Genomic DNA, 25,549 nt, shown 5'->3' on the forward strand with positions numbered 1-25,549 from the left:
CAAGGTGGGAAGAGTGATTACCTTTTGCAGATATAGTCAGCATGGCAGTAATTGTTCATGAGTGGTCCACTATAGGGCATAATAGTGTGTGCAGGGGCCACTATGGGGCATAAAAGTTTGTGCAGGGGTCACTACTGGACATAATAGTGTGTGCAGCGGCCACTATGGGGCATAATAATGTGTGCAGCAGCCACTATGGGGCATAATAATGTGTGCAGGCGCCATGGTGGGACATGATACTGTTTGAAGGGGCTGCTATGGGACATTATAGTGTCTGGAGGGGCCGCTATGGGACATTATAGTGTGTGTAAATGGGGTGCTATACCGTGTGAGGGCCAGGAAAGGGGATGCTATGTCATGGGATGGGCCCCCAGTCATAAGTTTGCTGGGGAGCCCAGTATTTGCTAGTTACATAGTTATGCCACTGCCTAAAGCCTTTTTCAACTAATTTTCATAAGAATAAAATCCGGATTTTCATGAAGATGGAGCTGTAATGCAAAATAAAAAAATACATCTTTGGTAACTCTAGAATTTCTAGTTTCCCTACAAGGTCCTGATTTTCCTGATGACTGACTCCATTTAATAACTTGTTACAAGGCTCATATCAGACCCAATTTTGAAGACATTATGATCCTACTGCTAGTGTGGTGTTGCTCACTCCTCAATCAAGATATTTGGATTGGAACATAATATTACAGCAAATAAATTTTTTGGGCAAAGACATTGTAAAGATGGCAATATCTCAACAATGGAGGCAGCGATTCACAAGGGAAAAACAGCATTTGGTTCAGGTGACACTAACCTATCTCTTTATGGGGCTGGATTGATATGCCGAGTTCTACTGACAGACTCAATATGAATAAAGTTCTACCACCAGTCAGAATGTAGGATGAACCGTTCTCAGAACCAGAATCCGTCCTTTGTGGGAAACCTTGTGTGACTTATTTTTGTTAGATAGTAACAGATAACAGAGAGTGGGAATCAATAGCATGTCATAAGTGATGTTCATAGACAATAAAAGCAATCAGACACCACAAACAGCCCTTGTCCTCCAGCTTCCTCCTTTTAATAAAAAACACAAACACACTTTTGTGATGAGTTTATAAATGTAGGGACTGTTGTGTAACAAGTCACAATGAAACAACACACTGAGACACAAGAGATTTTTTGTAAAAGATTGCCAAAACATACATGCTGAAGATGACGGATGATCTTCATATGTTGGTAAGAAGCTACCTGTGCCACATAGGCTCACGTAAACAGTCACATTTGGATGGATTGTACAGCAAGATTTATTAAGCATCAGATGCTTAATTGTAGGAATCTGCTTAGAGAATATGTCCCGTTCTGCCGCTATTGTATAAGAAGTATCACCTATATTATAGAACATACTCCAGACTTCCTCTCTCCGCCACTCATGTATCTGCCAGAGCTTTCCCTTTTCGGGTCATTAAGCTCATCAAATAGTCCAGTCTCGATGATCTCCTGCTGCCAGCTGATTGGTATGGCGCCAGTAGCAAACCTCTTGAAGAATTTGGCATCTTTCTCATCAAAGTCAATCCCTTTGACCTCAGAGAAATCAGCTATATCTGCAATGTCCTTGGCATAGACTACAGATGGGTCTGGTACAAACGGTGGGTCCACCATTCCGGCTTCCAGCCTTTGGAAGTTTATAGATTTGAAGAAGGAATGTTTTCTTGGATCGTCGTCATTGGTTCTGCAAGAGATTATATAACAGGTCAGTTACAAAGGCAGGAAGGCAGTGTGGAAAAACCTTTCACTCAGTGGCATAGTCATCCTCTGTTCACTCATTCTTCATGAATGTGGATATTAAAGGAAATCTGTCATCACATTTTCATCCCCTAAAATATCCCATAGCACGATATTGCTGTAATAGGTCTCTAAAGATGCCAATGTCGTCTGAAATTAAGTTAGAAATGAAGTGTCTAGAAAAGTCCTGCAGTCTCACACCACTCCTAGCTGGACTGAGGTCCCATAGACCAAGATATATTATTTAATGTCAGCTCTGGTAGCATCAGGTGGATGTGCAGGATAGATGGGCTCAGTATACCCCACTTTATTGTGCATGCTGTTTTCAGTCATTGATGGACAGGAAGTGGTAATGTTCCATTTGCATTCGGGTTACCGTGCCACCATTCAATGGTCTCAGTGGTGACCTGTACACAAATGGCATCACTGCTGAGGCCTGTCGATCAGGTGCCATGGGTACAAGGACACTTCCAGTCTGGCAGTGACTGAAAACAACGGGAATAGGGTGGTCACTGGTTGGCAAGACCTGTAAATGGTGGAGGGGTCAAGGGATGCTTTTAGCTTTTTTTCACTGTGACAATTTCCATGCCATATCTACTTTCTGCATCCATATTTCCATCCTACACATTTATGGCATTTTCTTCGAATATTTCATAAATATCTAATAAAGTGTGGGCTGCACCTCTGGGACCCACATCTATCAGAAGAACCGAAGTTCTGTAACCCCCATAATAATTTGTCTCTTCTTTGAATTCTTTGGGGGTTTCTGAAATCTATTTGCTTCTAAGACGAAAGTAGCAGGTGTGAATTGGTGAACAGGTAACATGGAAAAGCGTCCCAAAATACGGGTGCACCTATTAGGTATTGATTAGAGATGTGTGAGTATATTCGATCGAATACCTCCCCTGCATAGTTTTTGGTGTAAAAAAAAAGCGCCAGGAAAGGTGGGAAGGGAATTGAAGGTTTACTGCATGGTATTTGACCGAGTACACCAATAACTATGCAAAGGGAGGTATTGGATTGAATACTACTCGCTCATCTCTAGTATTGACGCTATATCCTATTATAATGCCATAAACAATTAAGATTCTTTGACGTAAGGACAGAAAGGAATTAGAGATAGAGACAAAACCAGAATGAACACAATGAGATCTAGCGGTACTAGGCCTTAGGCCTTAGATACCAGTTCATTTACATTTTTCAGAAAAGTTGAGCTTTTGTGTTTAGCCAAAATCTGAAGACAAGTTCTCCCTCACAGAGGCTTGGATACTGAAAGACATGCTTTACCACTTAAATAAGAGCCTAGCAATAATTTCTCCACACTTGCAGACATGGACGTTTTCTAGGCTTCAGTCCATATCTCGGACTATTGATCTGAGTCCAGGTTGGTTTGAAATTCTTGCTCTCGTTGCAGCATAAATGGATGTAGGAAACATTACAGTGTGAGCCAGACTGCTGTTGAGAGGAAACTGAAGACATAAGGCCCTTCTAGAGAGATCCATGCTTACAAAGCCGTTCTGTTCACACCTTCATCATGCACAGAACTATCAGGGGACAGGCACAGCATCTGCCAACTAAGGGGGCCCTTTTCCACTAAAACTGCAGTTGATCGTGGTAGAGTGGGGCCCTATTGCAACTTTTGGTTGTTTATTTCACACACGGTCCCTTCAGACAGTTGAGTCAACAGTAAAAAAAGAACTGTCACTCTATCCAACAATATTCTTCTGGTCAAATGTGACAAAACCAGTTTTTTGGCATAGAGGGATGATATATTGGTGGACATTTGAAGCAAGATCCTTATTTGCGCCAAATGTTCACCACAAGCCCGGATTGAAATGTTTCCCCCTGACATGGGGCAATTACATAAGCCTCATGGAGTTTTTTGCCTTCCTTTGGATGAACACTGCAGGGTTATAGGTTGGTCTTGATGGACCTGTGTCTTCATCCAACCTCATCTACTATGTAACTATACAACAGCAAAAAAAAAAAGAAAAGTAAAAGGACAATTACACTTCAAATATAAGTGATTCCAAAGGACGCTCAATTTGTGTTGGGGAGAATTACTTTAAGGAGAATGTGTCAGGAAGTTCTTCCACCCTAAACTTATCACCAGCCAGGGGGCGCATCTTCCATGAGGCAATAGTCTCAGGTAGCACCTCATAGAATAAACTGGGCAGTGGCATTACGTTTTTTTATTCAACCACTACTTATTGTATTACTGCAATAGGGAGCAGCTGATAATTTACTCACCATATACAGTTTGGTGGGCCAGAAAAAGGGGATAAAATACTGTGTGTGGTGCGCCATAAAAAGGGGGTTACATTCTGTGTGGTGGGCTAGAAAAAGGTTGCTCCTATACCATGTGGTGGGCCAGAAAAAGGGGCATCATATACTCTGTGTTGGGCCATAAAAATGGACATGTGGTAGGCCATAACAAGGGGGTTATATACCATGTAATGGGCCTTAAAAAGGGGATTATATACCGTATGGTGGGCCATAAAATGGGGTGGGGGTCCAGAAATAGGGGTCATATATCATGTGGTGGGACAGAAAAAAGGTGTCATATACTGTGTGGTGGACCAAAAAAAAGGGGGGGTTATACCGTGTGGGGTCCATAAAAGGGGGCGGCGTATATTGTGTGGTGGCTAAAAAAAAGTGGTTGTTATACTATACGGGGGCCAAATAAGGAGATTTTTGTTGATCTGAAAATGGGGTTGTGTGCCCTACAATTTTAATTGGGGGGGCATCATGCAATCAAAGATAGCTAGTATGGGTATCTTTTGTTTTTTTGATGGGGGTGCCTTTCTATAGTTTGCCTCAGCAGCAGACAAGCTAGGCTCAAGTAATGATCTTTCTTATGGTGCCCCTTGCTAAACTTTCTGCTGATGAAAAGTCAAGTTCTAAGCATTTAAAATCTAAGATCAGCAAATGCAAATTTACCAGGGACATTATAATGTGGGGGCCATAACAACGGAACATTATATTGTGGGTGCCACATGAAGGGGGGCATTATACTGTGGGGAGCATATTAAATTGGAGATTAGTGCCACTTTAAGGGAGCATTACACTGTGGGGGGGCCAAACTGAAATGGGTATTTTACTGTAGGGGCCACAATGAAGGGTTCATTGTACTGTAGGTGTTACAAGGGGACATTATACTGTGTGGGTGCACAAAGGGACAAGGATAGGAATGGGTGAATTTAAAGTAGGTTTTGCTGGAGGTGGGCTTACAATACCTAAATTTGCTGATTTACAGATTTTGCCCCACTTTCAGGCCTTTAAAAGGTGGGAGGTATCCGGTCCATTACTAATTGTGTGCGAGCTATGGAGATTGTGGGAAATATTGAAATAGTTTATTCTCCATTTCATGCAGGCCCATATTCTTGTCCTATAGATTGCGTGTACTTGAATCATGACAACCACTTTTGTGAGACAGAAATGTGACCACTTGACAGGTTAAGTATATTATGTCGAATGAGCACAGAAGCAAATCTGATGGTATCAATGATGTGAAATCTGTAGTCGAGCCTGAAGAACGATGGATGTAAATTTCATCAATTTTTTTTTTTTCTTTTTAAAGTTCACTTGTCACTCAACTTAGAATAAAAAAAATATAAGACTTTACATTCAGTGCATTAAGAACTGAATGTCTGATAGCGGTAGTAATGAGAGGAAGATGCAGACTGTCTGATAGCTACAGTGCCCTCTACTGGGAGATAATATATAGCTGCTTTACAGCCTACATAACAAAAACAAGCAATTTTTTTGGAGGGTCCATTGCTTGTCGTTGATAAATAATATTTGTTTGCCTACCGTTTTCTTCTCATGGGATAGTAAATCATTAAACATATAACTATACTCTAAAGTAAAAATAACTACAGGTAAGTAAATGCAGGAATCTTAAAGGCAGTCTAAGCAGAGTCTAGCATATACAGTAAACCCAGACCTGCAGATAGATAGGTTACAGTTACCTGCCTTTTCCACTTGTTACTCTTTGCCTCTATTGTAGAGATATTGCTATTTTTGTCAATATGCAAATGAGTTCTTTGGAGCAACAAGGGCGTCGTCATTGCCCTCACTGCTCCAAAGAGGTCATTTGCATATTGGTGTTATGTGGGCAATGGAGGCAGTGATTTTCAAGGGGAAACTGTTTGACTCAGGTGACCCTAACCTATCTATCTGCATGGCTGGGTTGATGTTTCGTTTTTGTAAAAGACTCCCTTTAAGTGGATGAATCTTGACCACGGCCATCTTTATTAAAGAACACTTTAATAAAGTGAAAACTTTAACCAATTGTTGACCATAACTTTGAACCATCAAACCTTAATCTTAATAATAATCCCTTCATAGACACATATTTAATATAAGACATACCTGTCCACTTGCCATAGGTGAGCAATTTACCCCTTTCTTCTAATAAAGAGGCCATGCCAAGGCAAATATACAACTCAAGACAATTCAAAAGCAAGGTCTTCTCAGCAGATAAAAGGGGTAAAAAGGTCAGTTTTTGCCTCAAACAGCTCCATTTTTATATGTCGCAAAGGAAGGCCATTGAATACATAAGTGACTTGGTTAAACACCTTTCTGACCCCAATAATGCTAACCCCAAAGGGCACAGGTTTAACCAGATCACGAAGCGTTGCTGGAAGAGCTCAAATGTGCCCAGAAAAGGTAGAAAAATCCCCAACCTGGGCAGAATAACATTAGTACATCTAAAAGTGATCAACAACCCCATTTGGATCACTCCATAAATGGATCCATGCTTTCTATGGAGAGCAGCAGATCAGTACCTGGGAATCTTGGGATCACTTAAAATCCAACTTGTCCGATCCTTGTTTCACAAAGTCTGGCTGTCTCCACAGACAGTCTTTTAGTAAAATGCCCCTTTTATAGTATACACAGGTTCATGGGCCACTCTAAATGGGCTCCAAGTATCGAAGATTTCTAGAGATTTTTAGGTTACCTGGGGGTTCTTTAGTTTGTTTTAAAGAGATTCTATCATTAGAATCCCATTTTCTACAAAGACCACATCGGAATAGCCTTTATAAAGGCTATTCTGCTCCTACCTTTATTATTCTGTTCCGCGCTGCTGTTTCTGTGAATTTTCTTTTTATTTCTATACGCAAATGAGTCTTCAAAAAGCACAGGAGTGTCACCTGTGCTCTCCGAAGACTCTCCAGCAACGCCTCTGTCTTCTTCTCCTGACTGCCTCTTCGCTGTGTTATCGGCCATGTTATCGGCCATATCACCAGCCGGCAGAGCCAAATGTGCATGTCAGTTCGGCCATTTTCCTGTGGCCGAACAAATGCTCGTGTAAGAGACCACATAAATGGCTGAATGGACATGCGCAGTTGGCTCTGCTGGCTGATGACGTGGCAAAGAGGCAGATAGGAGAAGAAGACAGAGGCGTTGCTGGAGCGTCTTTGGAGAGCACAGGGGACGCCCCCTGTGCTTTTTTAAGACTCATTTACATATAGAAGAAAAAAAGAAAGTTCACAAAAACGGCGGCGCAGATCAGAATAATAAAGGTAGGAGAAGAATAGTCTTTATAAAGGCTATTCCGACATGGTCTTTGTAGAAAAAGGTATTCTAATGATAGAATCCCTTTAAATGAATGGGATATCTCCGGATTACAAGACCCTATTGTTGTCCCTGTACAGACCAAATATTTGGATTAATCCATAACTTATATAGAGACTCTCACCTGCTACCCAGCCGTTGTTCGGGCTTCTTGGCTAGCATTAGTTTGCATATATCCTTTGCTTCATTGGTAAAGTTTGGGTGTTGGAATTTAACCTCTTCCTCCAATGTCCTGCGCTTCACCTCGTCCTTATTTTTTTCCTTTGGATCTTTAAACGGCGTCTGGCCGGCTATCATTTCATATATAGTGCAGCCCATGGAGAACCAGTCAGCGGGATATGAGTAATTCTCATCCTTCAGCATTTCAGGTGCCATGTAACCATTAGTGCCAGCCTACAACACACAAGTAAGAAGAGATATTCAGTATGTCATGCCGCGTAATAAATATATAACAGCTGGTCAGCAAAAACTAATGTATGCTGTACATAAAGATACAGGAGAATTCCCTGCCAGCCCCTGTGTCGTCCCGGCTGTGACTGGAGTGAAGTTCTCTATTCACTTCTAAGAGAGTCTCTGCCACTTCCTAGAATTCCTATACAAGTGAACAAAGACAGCTGTGCTACAGGGGTGTATCTATAGGGGGTGCAGAGGTAGCAATCGCTACTAGGCCTTGACCCCGAGGGGCCCAAAGACCTCTATGCAACATAAGAAGACACCAGTGTTTTAGACAGCACATGGTAAGAAATACCTTCTGAAAACCATCATTTTTTCTTTTCACAGATGCCAAATTTTTTTGATACCTTTTAATATTGTGTATGGTGCAAGGGGAAGCTGAAAACAAAAATTGTGAATGGTGTGGAATTAGAAAAAAAATGGCAGTTGTACCATTTTCTTATGGGTTTTGTTTTTACAGTATTTACTGCAATATAAATGGTCACCTATATTCTGCTGGTCTGCAAAATTACAGTAATACCAAATTTACATAGTTCTTGTTATTTGATTTTAAAGAGGTTGCCCACTTTCAGACCAGTAGTAAGAGACAAATGTTATTGTTTGTATAATAAAAAGTTGTACAATTTTCTATTATACTTTCTGTATCAATTCCATGCAGTTTTCTAGATCTCTGCTTGCTGTCGTTCATTCTGTTACCTCTACTGGATGAAATTCTAACCCTGGTCATGTGATGTACAGTCCATGGTCATGTGATGTACAGTTTACGGTAATGTGATAAACACGCAGGTGCATAGATTGTAACTGGATGTCACCCTTGTCAAAGTGATGTACCCCTACATAGTGTGACACTGGCAGACTGATTGCAGAATGTCGGATTGTGGGACACCCAATTCTCAATTTATTCATCAGTGTCTAGGAGGAATAACAGAGGAACTACACAATATAGATTTCTAAGAAAAGATGTTCCAGAATTGCCATATTATGAAGAATACATTTATATACTAAAGCGGACAGGAAATCTTTAAAGAGGACCTTTTATGTCCTCTAAGATTAGGACGATTCGCTGGTGTCTGCTCCTGTTCTAGAGATATTGGTGACATTAGTTTCGGCCATCAATATCTCTGGACTGTCAGAGGGACCGACCTTACAGCTTATCGCTGGGTGGTGATTAACACCCCCTGATGGTACACTTCTATAGACTTGTACTGTGAAGAGGGGCCTTCCTCACCACCCATCTATGATGCTGAGATGTAAGCCCTGTCCCTTTCACAGTGCAGTAATATTGGTGCCCAGTGGCACAACTAGCAAAGACTGGGACCCATAGGAAACTTTTGACTGGGTCCCCCTCACCTGCACACAGTATAGTGCCACCTTTCTTGGCCCCTACGTGGTATAATACTCCCTTAACTGGCCCATTTACCAGCACACACACGGTATAATGCCCCATTTACTGGCCTTCATATAGTAAGTCCTGCCGTTATTATACCATATCACACTGACGTGACCCATGTGGCTGCTGGAGTTCAATCACAAGCCTCAGAGGTCTCTGATGTTATTCAGGAGGCCCATAGACCCGTGCCAGAGCCTAGGGGAGGTAATAAAACATAACAAACAACAGTGTTACCTCTCCTGGCCACTGGCACAGGTCTTTGGGTCACATGGGTCACACCATGGGCCTCCACTCATTATACTCTGAGCTCTGAAGAGAACCCAGAGTATAATAGTAGCAGATAGGTAAGTATAAAGCTTTTGGAGCTCAACACATATTCCATAGAACACCTCGGGGTGCACGCAACTTCCCCCTTGGACTCCTAGGGCTTTGGCATGTACAAGAAAGAAAGGAAATGAAGTTCTGCAGCTCACTGATGTTCTTTTGTATTAAAAAATAACCTTTATTCCATATGAAAAATAAAAAAGAAAAAACATACAAAAAGTATAATAGTAGCAGCTCTGTTTAGTTTTCTGTTGTAACAAGACCCCGGAAAAGTTTGCCCAACAAATACTCTCAGTGCTGCAGCCCTGCTTACCGATCCCCAATTGTGCCCATGGCCACCTACTCCCTTCAGCCTTGATGTTCTGTGTGGCGTGACATGATATGGGACACATGGGTCTCCCTGGAGGGCTGAAGAAGAACCAGAGGAAACTGTGTGCAGGATCGGGAAATGGCAAGTAAACGGCGGCTGTTACCTGCTGAAGTAATCCAACAGGTAATGGCCTATTAAAAAAAAAAAAGTAGGGGGCCAAACGAGTCTCAGAGCAGTCACTATGGCTGCTATGGTGGTAGTTCCGCCACTATCTGTGCCGAAATTCTTAGCATCAATAATTCTGGCACCTGGCAGAATTCTGGCACCCGGCCGTGCGCGCAGTGCGCAAGCACACGGACCCCATTATAGTCTATGAGGTCCGTGTGCTTTTACAACACAGCGCTTGCAATTATGATTGTATTCTGTCCGGGGGGGTCTCCATGCGGACTCTTCCCGGTTGGAATACATATGTTAATATAAACCGACCCTTACACTGTCATCTGCAAGGTATATAATACTCACAATGTTAGACGACATGAAAGGTCCTCTTAAAGTTATAAGCTTTCATTTTTGTAATTTGCTGTTTTTGTTACTTTTCTATATTTGTACTAAATCTAGAATTATCTAAATATAATATAAAGAAATTACTGTAATTACTATTGTTACAACCAATTCTAGCATTAAAAATATTCAGTTTTCTTGGATCCACCAATTTCTAAATTTAACCAATGAAAAATTTGTATACTATTCTTACAAACTCTACCTATATACAAGATATATAGGTTAAAATTTTCTAGTAACAATCTCTCCCCCTGCTGCTAATACGACATTACTGTATAGATTGTGTTGATCATGTGACAACCATAACTAATTGCACTGACAACTGCAAATTAATCAAGTCTATGTTGCTTGTGACTGCAGCGTATGAATCACCGCGCCAGTATGGCAGCTGCGGGGTCTGTATACACAGCAAATTGTATTACATTATTCTATGCATTTTATATTGTGTGGACATGAGCAGGTGCTGTATCCTGAAATATTACGGTGCTGTGAACCTACATGAACTGTCAAGGGCCAATGATATTAGCTTGATATTATGGAATAAAAGTGACATTATGGTAAAGGTGAACTACATATTAGGGAACAGATTATCCACATTGATAAGAATTGTCAGTGTGTAATGCTTCAATTCACCAGAGGTGGCAGTACAGGATTATTGCCAGTTTCCCACACCAGCAGAGGAACGCTCTGTGAACAGTTTATTGTCGGGGAGCCTTCTAACAGGCAGAGACCGTCCACAATGGAGAAGCAATTGCAAGGATATAACATCACTCATATATAAAGCCCCTGGAAAGATGTTTCAAGGGGTTTTCTCTTCACTGAATATTCCATAAATTGATGTGTGGGTATTCCACATCAGGAGAACTGGAATCCCAAAAAGCATACCCAAAGCTTTCTCCATTGTATCGGAGTGGTTTGAGTGGTTAGAGGATCTCTGTTCTTCTGGTCAGAAGATATGCCTCTAGTGGGACAATACTTTTCTTGGCCTACATAAATTTATTCTTCATTGTACTAATATTGGTGACCATGATTCTTTGCAGTAAGGTAGCATGTTCCCTAAAGTAAGATTCACATGAACTAATTTACAGATACAATTGTGTAGTAGGGTAGAACACAGAAGCATAACAAAAGTATTGTGGACCCCGATGCAAACTTTTGTCCGGGGCCCTACCCCTCCCAAATTTTTGACAGCTACTGGTGCTGCAGCAGTATCTCAGATACTTGAAAGGGATACAGTTGTAGTACCCAAAACTACAGTCATCAAAAATATGATGAGTGAGCAGCGCAGTGACCAGTATATAAAACCAATACTGTGAGCTGCTTGCTTTGGGAAACATCTGATCTGCAGGGTTCTAACAGTCTAAGAGATATAAAGAACAATGGGGTCCAAAACCTGGGGACGCTGCTGATCAAATCTTTGAAGTTACTGTGGTGCTTTTGTGAGCACCCTGAATCCTTCCCTATTTACATTGCACAGCATCAGTTTTATCATCACCAAAGAATGTTATTATAGCCTGTATTAATAGTGTAAGGCTGCTATACAACAGATGGTGTGTGATGTGAAGGGGCCCTCCCACACTATTATATGCCCAACAGTGGCCCCCACATAGTATTATACCCTCCACAATATGCAACTACACAGTATTGTATACTGCACAGTGGCTCCCACACAGTATTATATGCCCACTAGTGGCCCCCACACAGTATTATATGCTCAGCACTGGCCCCCACACAGTATTATACGCTCCACAATGGCCACCACACAGTATTATATGCTCAGCAGTAGCCCCCACACAGTATTATACGCTCCACAGTGGGTTTACACGCCGTATTATATGTCCATTACAGGACACTGAGCGCAGGAGAGGTGAGTATCAGTGTTTATTATTTGAAGTCACTTCCCCTGGGCTAACATCTGTTATTATTATTATTATTATTATTACTTATATAGCACCATGCTATTCTGTGGTGCTCTACAGACATTGACAGTCACTGTCCCATATAGGGCTCACAATCTATATTCCCTATTAATATGTCTTTGGAGACACTGGGGCCCCTTTTCATTTACAATATATATAGAGGTAATAGAACCAGGCTTTCCCCAACCACTGTCATAATGGTCCAGGGCTCCAGCCATCTCCAGCTGGCTGTGGGCCCCATACCCCGGCGGTCGCACCCCATGCAACCACAATTGTTATACCATTGGTAGAACTACTCTTGATGGAAAAGCGCCAACCTACCAGATGACATGTAACAATGTGCTAGGGGTGGATAAGGACTATAAGAGTCATGGTATGCAAGGCTACACATGGATTTTGATGTAGTCAGTATGCAGACATGTTAGGGTGATGATGGCAACTTTTCATTGCACATGTTTTTAATACAAAGGAAATGTTCTATGGCATTTACAGGCAGGGTGCGGCAGCTGCAGTCAGGGCATTCTCGCACAGCTCTGAACCAACCGTACACTCCAATAAATGCCTTATAAGAGACTTATTGATACTTGGCATAGCAAAAACTTGGCGGCCGCTCTGCCCAAGGAATTGTATTTTTTGCCAAGAATAGTAGTGTCAGACCAATTAGCAAACGTTTTAGAGAGAAGCAGAGAAAGGCTATTACTGGAAAAAGAACACTAGGGGATTCAGAACTCTGCAGACTATTGAGCTGAAATGAGGTTGAAGTCATTTTATATCACAACATCATAAGAAGTAGAAAATAATTTTCGTAAAGTATTAGTCTACAAAAAACACCCTATAATATCTCTAGTGTCCTCAATGCCCTTCAAAGCACAAAAATACTGGGTATGTGTATTCATAGTGATCAAATAGTCCTATGGACCCCATGATGGAATTACTAAAAAAAAACAACAGCTCATCCTGCAAAACAAGAGCACAGCTCTGTAGACAGAAAAATAAAAAAAAGTCAAGGGGGTCAAAATAGATATTATAATATAACAGAAACATAATCTAATATTATATATTATATATATATTTGGCATCACAATGATTGTACTGACCTGCAAAATAAAGGTAACCCGTCATTTTTTATCACACACCGTAAAAACAAAACCCATAAGAATATGGCACTACTGAGGTTTTTTTTATTTCAGTGCCACACCACTCAGAATTTTTCCTGGCTTCACACTACATCGCATGAAATATTAAATGGAGCCAATAGAAAGAACACTTTGTCCTGCAGAAAAAAAGCCTTCACACAGCTAGGTGTCCGGAAAAATATAAAAGTTGTGGCTTTTAGAAAAAATAAAATGCTGCAACAGAAAGGGGTTAAAGAATATTAGCAAACAATTCTCGCCAAACACAAACCCACAGCGATACCTGCCCGGTCTGAAATAAGTATTAAGATGATTGTAGTTCATCTACTGTATAATGAAGGCAAAGCTTGGAGCCAAACAGACAAGATGAATGATGAATTATAAGTGGTAACTGAAAGGACTTCAATTACGACCAGCAGAGCAATGACTCATGACACAACAGATTCTTCTTCAGGCTGTTCTAAAAGCATTGTTATATTGTTCTTTGCTGTTTTAAATCAGGAAGCAACTATGTCTGGTAACCCACTCTACTCTTAAGGAGCTCACACACCTTCAATAAAACTTCAAGACTAGTCGACCAACAGATGTTTCTCCTGACATATGTACCTTTAGGTCAGCTTAATGAGAACAGGGGGGAAAGTCACCCCTGGAGATAGGGGGTTGAAACACAACGTACTTTCCCCAACTTTATCTATAGGGGGAGAGTTGGAAGTTTTTTACACACTTTAGATGGTTGGTGAGTTCCATCGAAATTAGTAGATTTGGCCGACATTAATCTAATGTACATGGGGGCCTTTACCATGGAACATTTTTGGAGTCACTCATCACCAGTTTATCGGTGAGACTGTCAAATATTTTACTCACAAAAATGGCCATATCTAGAAGAGAGTATATTTATAACAATTTTATGACATATGGATAATACCCATTACATTATTCACTACCACTTGGCCTGGTCACCATATATTGCAAAATCAGGATGGGTAACTTACACAATTATCATCTAAGCCCATTAAGGCCAAACCTCTCCTAGAAGCTAATAAAAGAAGTCATTTATGGAGACTGAGAAGGTTTACCATTCGCAGCCATCGCCAATGTATCAATGATCTCATACCTCAATTGTGTCACATGGCAGAAAAGCATGCAGTACACAAGTAATACCACCAGGGACATGTAGACCTAAGTGTCTCATATATTATGTAAACTGGTACCTAAGTAGTTCTCGAATAGTTAATTGGCAGAATCTGCTTACCATCTGCCTTTAAAATTAAATAGCCACATAAGGTCCTTAGCGAAGGCCAAATCCCAGGGACTTAAGACTTGCTCTTATAAGACAAGGTAAAAAAGCTCAGTCACTTCTTCCCCTTTGCCAGGGCATGTCAGTAGTCATTGATCAATGCGCTACTTACCCTTGATGTAATGGGTTGTCCATCCTTTACTTTGACCGCAAGTCCCAAATCTGATAGCCGACAGTTGCCGTTATCATCCAGAAGAACATTTTCTGGCTTCATGTCCCTGTACAGGATCTTAATAGAATGAAGGTGCAAAAGCCCACAGCAGATCTGCGCTGAGTAAAATATCACCCTTTTTATCTCCAGCCCCTTCTCTCCAATGTTATAGATATGAAACTTGAGGTCTCCTCCATTCATAATGGTCATCACTAGGCACAGGTGGCTTTTAGTTTCATAGGCATAGGCCAGAGAGACAATGAAAGGACTGTTAACTTTTTCAAGGATCTCCTTTTCCAACAAAGCCATCTTCTCCCCGTTCTTTTTCTTAAGTCGCTTTTTGTCCAGTTTCTTACATGCATACATCTGTCCTGTGTTCTTTACTTGGATGGCACATACCTGCAACCAACAATAAATGTGTTAGATGACATGTACCGTATGTAAACCAAGACCTTGTCAGAGCTTTATGTGTATGGTGCTCAGCCCTACATGACATCCCATGATATCAGCGATTAAGCTCCATGTGACTTCTGTCAGGTTTAACATTGTAGAGGAATAAGTTTAGCGGCATGGTACTTTGTTGGGGCAGCAAGTGAAGCATTACTTTTTCGTCATCTTTACATCCACTTGTAACTCTACTAACTTAATGTTAACAGCTTGAGTACTTGAAGCACAAGCATCTGCCTGCACAAAAATATGTGATTATTGCAACATTAAATGCAAGTGTTGTATGATATTAAAACTCATGAGTTGTGGAGACGAGATCGGAGTCAGGACCACGTTTGGGTGCAATTGGCATTGGAAAAAATTTACCGACATTGGCTTCAAAATAATTATTTCAAATTATATTATACAATTAATAATATTGCACAAGGAAAATGTTCGTTGTTGTACCGTGTCTTTTTACAGTAACGTGTGAACTGATAAGGACCTGTAAGCGTTTACATTGTCTCTACCAATTACTAACAACCTCCCCCCCCTTCCTCCTGAATTCTAACACCCTTTGTGCCTGCTCTGTATATAAATGTGCTCCTTCAGAAATGTTTTTAAATCTACTTTGATAAAGGAGCCAAGCGTTCCGAAACGTCAGCCATTTGTCATCATTATGAGTTAGCCATTAAAAAGGTATCAACTACTGAAGATCATCAAGTTTTCTTGTTTTTTTAATATGGCACAGTAATTAGCTACATAGTTTGTTGTCTATTTACTTTTAGAATATCCAGTCACTAGTTTTTTCTGAATTATAGGATCTTTACTGCTTCTGTCTGACAATGACTTGAAGCCATTTATGAAGGAGTCAGAACAGGACATGGAGTCAGGCTGTGGAAAGATAGAGGAGTTGGACGTTTGGCCCACACAGCCTCAAAGCGTTGGAAGCTCAGTTGTTTCCAATAGAGTCAAGTAATTATAGTTAGTTTACAGATAAGCTTGCCAAATAATTTACTATAAGTAGTCCTATAAACATTTCCTATACATTTGGGAAATCATCAAGGCGAATGTGGGTGAATATCAATGAGATTGGCCAACAATACAATGGGTTAGTTGAACAGTCCTTTGAGGCTAGGTTCACACTGGCGCTGGGCTCTCTGTCATTTGGGTCCACTGAAGGACTCCAACGTCGGACAGCACATCCGCTAAAACAGCAGTTTCCTGAGCACCCCATAAGCTATGGTCCTTACAGGACTTTTCTCTCTGCAGATTATCGGTGAATGCTGCATTGGAGTCCTCTAACGCAGTTGTGAACCTAGCCTAAGATTGTCAAAGAAAGGCTGAATTTGACATGATGGATTTTTAATATAGTCAATATTATGTTCCACAAGGAGAGAAGTCAGATAGGTCTGTTCTCTATGAGATAAGTGTGCAAGCTTGCCCGCCATGTTTATCAGGAGAGCATCTGATCACCCAAGCTACTGTCTATGTACATGTATACCTTAAAATAATGAGCATCTTATCTCACTGAAGCATTACAGTAGATTATTCATGGACCTAACACACAGGTCACCAGTAACATGTATCATGGTCCAAAAATTCTGGCCATGAAATATTAGTATTACAATTTTGCCTGCGAAGTTGTGGATCTACTGGCAAGGGATGTGTGAAAAAAGACCTCTGCCACAACGTTAGGATTGGATCCATTCATTAAAACAAAACATGGGATTATAAAGAGAAGGTCCTAATGATGGAATAGTCCACTGATCTCTGTCTACAAGTTTACAGCCAATTTAAGAATGTCCTCACAAGCTTGTTTGTGCCCTCAGTACACTAATCTGCTTTTAGTCAGGAAGCCCATGTGAACCTTGACAGGTTGGTACAATTGTGCCTGGAGGTGGTTACCTCCTTGGCCTGGTAATTACCAGAAGAAATGCTTCTTTTCACAGCGGGAAGACTTCATTGCATACAGAGGATTACGGGGAATTAGTGAAGGTAGAGGGGATGTCAGATTTCTAGTCTTCCCTAATTGCTTTGATGTCAAGCAATTCCAAGGAGAAATCGTTCACCTTGGGCCTAGATCTGCAGCAGGACTATAAACCACAGGCAGGTTGTTAACACAATAGGTTCCTCATGAGTGAAGCCGTCATCAAATTAATGATCAATTAATTTAAAGAGACCTTCGCTCTTTTTAGATCATGATAGACCTTATGTCTCCATACTACGCAACACCAAAGTGAAGATGAAGAGTATTATGGACCACTATGTCACTCAGTGGTTAGCACTATTATATTGCTTGGGTTCTGGGTATAAAACCAACTAAGAGAAATATCTACATGTTAATTGTATGTTCTCCGTGTTTGTTTGGGTTTTCTATAGGGGCACCGATTTCCTTAAATACTTAAGGACAGGTTATAAAGATTGAAACTGAAACTTGTCCTATATAGGTAATGGAAACTATGACACCCGGCAAAAATTACAACGTGGGGATAAACATGTCCAGACATCTTCAAAATCTCTTGGGTGAATGATGGTTTGGATGACATCCATGACTCCCTAAACACATGCATGCCCAGTCTGGCCAGGGTATCCAGGGAAGAGGAGAGAAAGTTGCCAGTTGCCTCTGTCATAACTTATCTTACCTAAGAACAAAAACAGAGGGCATTTAAATTTAACATGACCGAACCTTCTTTCCCTTGACACCATACATTGGGAAGAGTCCAAAGACAGCCATATACTTAAGAAGGCTGACTGAACCCATTGATGAGTTTGGACTGTAATGATGTAGGGGGTATCAAGGAACCCATATAGGACTAGCTTTGTGGGGTCTAGGTTGTGGGGTCAGAGAGCCCTTTCTCCATAGCCCTGTCTGTAGCATCTGCCCCTACTTGTTCTGCTCCTAACTACTACTACTTTATTGTGGCTAAACAGAAATGACTGGATAACTATATATGAGAATTCACAACACATCTATGGAACATTAGAACAGGTATAACAATATCATGGACGACCATGCTGTTATGTTACGTGACACATTTATCCTAACATCCCTTGTGGATTGTGTAGTAGGAGCTCATCACAACTCAACTAGACATATACGGTTACATACAACCCAACTACAACTACATATCAACCCAACTGTTTCTTCTCAGTAAGTGGATGTACAATAAGTAATGCATTTACTAAGGCTTTCCCCAGTAGTACCTTCATTGCTTTTACTTCAACTGGTCTCACATGCTGGTGCCCAGGCCTTGTGGAAGCTTATGGGTTTCTATTTGTTGGTTGACTTTTCATTATGAATATTATATTTCACTATATTCTAGGCTTTTGTATCCTCATTATAGCTCAAGCTTGGCTATCATGGAGCCACAATTCTAAAAATGCCAATAGCTGATATTGACCAGATATTGACTGAGTCAAAGGTCAGTGATGCACCCGAGGATTCATGACTCTATATTGTTAGATTTCTATTAGCTAAGAACAGTGGAAACAGAAATGTATTTCATTACACAGAATTATCTCTGTTGAACACGTTATAGGAGAAGGTGTCCATAAATATGGTTGGCCCAAGAGATACATTTCAGGACAAACCCCCCCCCCCAAAAGATTAGACCAATCCTTGGATATACCTACCGGCTTTACCACTAAGGGATTATATCATCATACTGAAATGTATCTAAATGTGGTATTTCAATCATTAACTACCTATTAATATAGGATAAATCCCCAATCTAGGCTAAGCATGTGTCCTAGTACCTGGTGCCTTGCCTGGCCTCACCTTCATCAGTTGGCTTCACGTGTCCCTGGTCTCCATTGCAGTCTTTGGCTGCATTCACACTGAGTAACGCTGGCGTTTTTTGTGCTTATTTTTGCACATAGCGCCGCGTTAACGCCGCGTAGTGCCGCGTTAACGCCGCGCTATTTTGCGGTGGCGTTGACCGGCGCAAACGCGGCGCTATGTGCAAAAATAAGCACAAAAAACGCCAGCGTTACTCAGTGTGAATGCAGCCTTTATTATCTCTTTAAAGTTTTGTTGTAGTTGTCTAGTACGTATTTTTTTTTTTTTACTATATTAGGTATTTAGTGCTGTCCAAGTTGTACTCACTGACATCAGTCCCTGTCCCCAGGGAGGCTTACAATCTAATCTCCTTACACAAGTTATGGCCACTCTACTTACAAGTATATTTTTAGAGCAAGAATTTGAGGGGACTAGCAGTAGACCATAGAAACTTCAAGTTGAATTTGAAGCTGAGTAGTATATAAATGGGGAGCCAAGTGTACTACACAAGGGGATGGTGCGGTCAGCAGAGAACAATGGTGCTGATGGGCTTATTACAGTATGTAAGTAAATATAAGGTTATGGTAAAATGGGCAACTACCTTGTAACTTGTTCATATGTACACTGGGAATAACGACACATTACTAATAATATTACCAATAATTCATTGTCCTTAACTTCTTCCCAACATCCTAAGCAAATTATGGTGGATATCAGGTACTTATATATGGCAGGTGCTCAGCTCCTTTATTATACAGAACCATTTTACCAGTTTTTTTGAGGATGAATGCTGGCTCCGGACCAAGATCTGGTACCAGCAATCTGATGCACGCTTGTCTGGCATAGCCTTGTATTACTGGCTGCTCTATGCAGCTTGTATTACAAGTCCCATTCATCTGCAATGCATTGGGGAGGATCTAATAAATACAGTTTAAAAAAAAAATCGAATCACCACCCTTTCCCTAGAACACATAAAAGTAAACAAAATGAATTGAAACACATACACATTTGTAATCCCTGTGTCAAAAAATGCCCAGTCTACAAGCTTATTTTTCCCTTATGGGGAACAGTAAAGCAGGGGGAAAAAAACTAAAGCACTGAATCGTCGCTTTTTCGCAGTTTTGCCTGTGTTAAAAATTTGAATAAAACGCGATCAAAGTAATAGACCTTCCCCAAAATAATACAACTAAAGAGTACATAAGGCCTGGCAAAAAAAACACCTTGTGCATCCCAATACACATAATATAAAAAAAGTTACGGGTGTCAGAATATACTGTATTAACTACAAGTTGCTAAGTTTTAGATATTTTTAAGGGGTTAAAACGTATATAAAACTATACAAATTGGGTATGCCAGGCATTGTATCCACCCAAGGAATACAGGTGACATGTCATTTTGGCTGCACAGTGAATGCTGTAATAACAAAGCCCCTAAGAAAGTTGCACAATCGCAATTTTTCTGCATTCCTCTCCATTCTTAATTTTTTCCAGCTTCGCAGTAAATCTTACGGAATATTAAATGGGTACCACAAAGTACAATATGTCCCGCAAACTTTAAGCCTTCATATGCCTCTGTGTATAGAAAAATACAAAATTTACATGGGTAGGGAGTCAAAAACGAAAATCAAAAATCCTGCGGCAGGAAGAGGGTAAAGAGGTTTTGCCATATCACTTCATTATCTGAATATTGTCTAAATTTCCAATTTACTGGAACTGGAAATTCTGAGAAAGACAACAGGGAATGAAGGGAGTAACATGGCGAGTGTCAAAAGAGGAACCTTCCCTTTAACAAATGAATATATTAGTAAAAATCAAAACCTGATGCAAAACACTGCCTGTGTCTAGGCGCCTAGTGCTGCTGGCGTATTGTAATATTTTCTGTCATTTTTAGTTTATTGATAGATCTATATTTCCATACTTCATGCATATGCAAGTACATAGTAGTACAAAGAGTAACACCTGTCTTGTGAATATAGATCAAAGAGCTGTAGCTCGGAAATCACATGAAGGCTTCACTTAACATTTGGCAACATGGCTCTTATAATAGCTTACCAATATCTGTGGCCATCTCAATAGTTGGATGGGTGGTAGACAACATAACCTCAAATTATTCCAGGAAAATAAATAATTCTATATTTACATTGTGAACTTTTACGGGAGCTTTATAGGATTTCATAAAATTGAGCATACATAGGTCTATATGGTCTAGAACCACCTAACAAAAACAACATTGAGATTCAGATCCAGGGACCGATCTCTAGGACTGGTGATGGAGAATGAATCAATGTTTGGTCACATGCAGATGATATATTTATTTCATGGACATATACCACATGCGCTATTCGGAGAAGTGGTTAAGCCAACAGTGCTCCTCCATACTGCCCTCACACACAAGATTGTATACAAATCTGACTTTTAATGTAGTATTTAAGAGGAGGTTAGAATACTAAGCATGAGACCGGCACAATGTGTAACCAGAGACACGTTGGTTACCACCAGTTATATGAACCCAACTATCAATGTGTTAAAGGCCAGTTATAGTATTTTTGATGTGATGGGGGTTACATAGGTACCTAAAATGTGCCACTATGACAATCTACTTCTGCTAGAACCATGTAACGTGCTCATACCTCTCCAAAGCCACCTTTTCCCAGCACTCTGAATTCATAAAAGTATTTCTGAGTGATGGGTTGCCTCTCAAAGGCTTTCCACTGAAGGAATCGATCATAGAAGACGCTGTTCTGGTAGTCCTGGAATGGTGCCTCCTTCAGGTAGTTATTTACCTCTTCCTTCGCTCGCTGAAACAATGGTGGGACCTCAGTTAATGGCGCCTCCTGGAATTTTTTAAAAAGCTCTGAACTCAGGAAAGGCAAAGGACCCTCAGCATTTTCTTTAAACCTTTTGCTAACAAATTTCTGTAACAATTGATCCTTGGACGAGTCCTCCTCCAGTTCCCAGTCATTGATTTCCTCCAGAAAACTTTGAGCCACCTGGTACTCAGGCACTGTCATTAAGAAGTCTCTGAACAGTCTCCGGCCAATTGGTTGCTCCACACAGATACTCTGAAAGTCCAGGGGAATTGAGTCTTTTATTTCATTGCGGCAGGCATCTTTGGGAGGTAGCGATAGACTCTTACGCCTCTTCTGTAACTCTCTCAAATCTCCCTCACTACTTTTTCTGGCCTGCAAGTAAGCTGTGTTAGCTATCAGATTATCTAGTCCTCCCATGTCACACATGGCTGCCTCGGAGCCTTGGCTATGCTCTGCCTGCAGGGACAGAGGTCACAGGACCAGTGACTTCTCCTTTCTTTCGGTGTTCTCCGGAGTCCCCTTCTTCTCTCCACACCAACTGTGACAGAGGGTCCAGCTGCGGGCGTTAGCATTAAATACCACTAAGGGATTTTCATTAAGACCCTTTGCTTGTACCATTTGTGGAAAGTGACTGGTAAGAGGTTTCTCTGCTGTAAGGAGCTTTTGGCATGCTATGTATAGCTGCTGATTACATACGGCAAGGCAGAGAGACATTAGCACATGTACAAGGAAGAGGAGAACAACAGAAGGATGTCCAAAGCAGAAGTTGCAAAATAGACCATAATAAATTACATAACGCTTCTGCCCAGAATTATTTTTGCAGATTTTTTTTCAGCCTAATATCAAACTTACAAGAACAATAAAAGAACTGACGCAGCCGTATAGACCATATTTTATTACATTTCTAGCCAAAAAGAAGCAGTATTAGGAAAAACTAAGAACTTCCCTACTGTCATACAATTTGGTAAGAAATATGCAAATGAAACACAAACCAGCCAGACAGAGATGTGAAATAAGTGTCTCAACACTAGGTACTCAAGAGAGGCACAGACAGAGGGTTTTAACACATTGGGTGGATTTATTAAGACCGGTGATTCTTATGTCATTCTTAAGTCATTCCCCGCCAGAATTACTAAGAAGCTCCTAGTAATTGTAGCGTATGTAGGTAAGCCAGTCAGTTTTTCCCCAAGTCATCAAGCCTCACTCTGCCTACTATCTATAAAAGTGGTGAGCGGGTGCAGAGGATAAGATGTGCCAGTTTGCCAAGTTGAGGCACATTTTTGGACACTTTCCAGGTACATCCGCATTAGTAATTGTGGGCCATTGTGCAACAATAATAGAGCTATGTAAAGAAAAGATTCTAATATACTTCATTCATTTGAGAGAACTTGCCAAAGATTTGTACCTAAGTCTTTAAAGGGGCTCTATCATTGGGAAAAGTAATTTTTAGCTACGCACATACTTGCATAACCTTTAGAAAGGCTATTTCACATGTACCTTTTGCATGCAAATTGTCTACGTAGTTTTTGAATGTCTGTTTTTATTAATATGCTAATTAGCCTCCTCCGTGCCCTCCAAAAGGGTCTGTGTCTGCTATGGGAGCAGGGAGATGAGTCATCAACACAGCAACCTGATGGCTGAAGAGCTATCAGTGCCGGTATTGTAGCTCTTCAGTTTCAAAAGGGTGTTTCTTACAGTCTGTCTGGAACACCCGTCCTCACGGTAGCGTCTATTGCACTGTACTGTGAGAGGGGGCATTCCTTACCGCCCAGCCATGATGCTGAGTGGTGAGGAACGTTCCCCCGGTACTCGTCTATGGACGAGCACTATCAGGAGTAGGGGAGGCATTACCTATAACTCAGCATCATCGCTTGGCGGTAAGGAACGCCCCCTCTAACAGCACAATACACGCTACCAAGAGGAGGGGCATTCCAGACTGACTATCAGAAACGCCCTTCTGACACTGAAGAGCTACGGTAATGGCACCGATAGCTCTTTAGCGGGGGCACAGACCGGGAAAGCCGATAGTGCGCTGAATTTAGTGCACAGTCGGCTTTCTAGTGGTGTATTACACTGCATGTGCCCTGAGGACATGAAAGGTCCTCTTTAACCACGACAAGAGGACATCCTCTAGAACATTTCATTGGTATCATAGATGGAATTCTTCCCTGTAAGAGCAGTGAGGCAATGAAACTCAATGCCTCCGGATGTTGTGATGGTGGATTCACTGAACAAGTTCAAAATGGGCCTTGAAGCCTTTTTAATAAGCTGTACCTAAACTTTTGATTTTCTGGCAGAATTTGTAACATTAATAAATATTGTAATATACTTTTTTGAAAAATATTGGTTTGCTTCTATGAAATCCTATGCTGAAATTCACTTCTAGTCTTTCTTTATTCTTTGCTTGTTTCTACCACTGAAATATGGGTGTATGGCTCTAATAAAGTAGAGAAACAGAGTCTGGGGTGGGGGAGGTACTTTAAACAGTTATATCTATATCTAACAAAAAAAGGACTCGTGGATCAGAAAATCCAAATTACAAATACCGCACCAATGTGCACAAGAGTAGTATTGGAAGCAATAAAATGGCGCCTCTGTTGGCATAATCAACACAGTCAAACTCAAATAATACACAAAGTGCACATCAATAAAAACAAAATAAAAATAAGAAGGAACAATAATATAATAGAACATGAACGTCTTTGCCCTAATAAAACCTATGTCTCTGAGCCTATACCCCGTGTTGGCTTGTGCCCTATCACTTCCCTGTCCGAATATGTAATTTGTCTTCTGAACAATTGGATTCACCAAGGGACAAAAAGTGTGTGTGGGTGACACTAATAAATATGATGATGGGCTCATTCCTGTAAGGGAAAACTGAGGGTCAAGTGTCAGCTGAGCTAAGACTACCTAGCCTCGGTAAGAGGATTGGGTAATTGGAGCAAATAGCACTATGTTACATTGGTGCTATGAGGATAAGGGTCGGTAAGACTGACTTATTATATTATTGATCTGTCTGAGGATCAATAGAAGAACTTTGTCCCTTGCTATATGTATTTTGTTTTTATTGTTGTGTATTTTGTGCATTATTTGATTCTGTGAGGATTACGTAACCAGTGGCGCCATTTTAATTCTATTATTAAAGCTAAGTTTTATTGCTTTCACTTCTACTCTTGTCCATGCTGGTACTATATATATATCTTTATCTATTATAAAACATAGAACAGCGTTTCTGGTGTCATATTATACACATGTTGTTTTACCTATACTATTTCTAGACATACCATCTCTTTAAAAAAAAATTTGGTATTGGCTGCAGCTCCCCCCAATCCAGACTATGTTTTTAATTGATATCTTTGAAAATAGTACAAGTAGAAATGCAATCCTTGTGTCACGTGAAAGATGATAATTCATTTTTTATTAGCCGAGATATAACTGTTTAGGATAGGGCTACACAGCAATTTTGGCCACCCTATGACTAAAAGATTGCCATGTCACCCTGAGGGTGCTGCAACTGCGACTTCTAGACGCAAATAGATCAAGCAATGATCTTTTTGCGAGTACATGTTGCGGTGCCCTTAGAGTCGAAATGTGACTGAATCCACTAACACTAATGAAAGAGCTGTGGTCAAAATTACACAAATA

The 25,549-nt window shown here is 40.7% G+C and overlaps 1 protein-coding gene across 1 annotated transcript; it reads right to left on the reverse strand.

The window, feature by feature from the left end:
• Window positions 1-937: 937 nt before the first annotated feature.
• GRK7 (G protein-coupled receptor kinase 7) lies at window positions 938-22,458 on the reverse strand. The gene is made up of 4 exons (XM_075269017.1): window positions 21,725-22,458; window positions 14,850-15,287; window positions 7,475-7,743; window positions 938-1,717 (listed from the first exon to the last, which is right to left on the reverse strand). The coding sequence occupies exons 1-4, from the start codon at window positions 22,328-22,330 to the stop codon at window positions 1,375-1,377; spliced, it is 1,656 nt and encodes a 551-aa protein (XP_075125118.1). The 5' UTR covers window positions 22,331-22,458; the 3' UTR covers window positions 938-1,374.
• Between the last annotated feature and the right edge of the window lie 3,091 nt (window positions 22,459-25,549).

The sequence above is a fragment of the Leptodactylus fuscus genome, chromosome 3 (assembly GCF_031893055.1).
Source record: "Leptodactylus fuscus isolate aLepFus1 chromosome 3, aLepFus1.hap2, whole genome shotgun sequence".
Lineage (NCBI taxonomy): Eukaryota > Metazoa > Chordata > Amphibia > Anura > Leptodactylidae > Leptodactylus > Leptodactylus fuscus.

Coding starts and splice junctions, on each gene's coding strand:
- GRK7 (XM_075269017.1), bottom strand. CDS start 22,330: ATGTGTGACATGGGAGGACTAGATAATCTGATAGCTAACACAGCTTAC. Junction 15,288..21,724: donor GAAAAGGTGGCTTTGGAGAG/GTATGAGCACGT, acceptor TGTTGGTTGCAG/GTATGTGCCATCCAAGTAAA. Junction 7,744..14,849: donor GACAACCCATTACATCAAGG/GTAAGTAGCGCA, acceptor TGTGTGTTGTAG/GCTGGCACTAATGGTTACAT.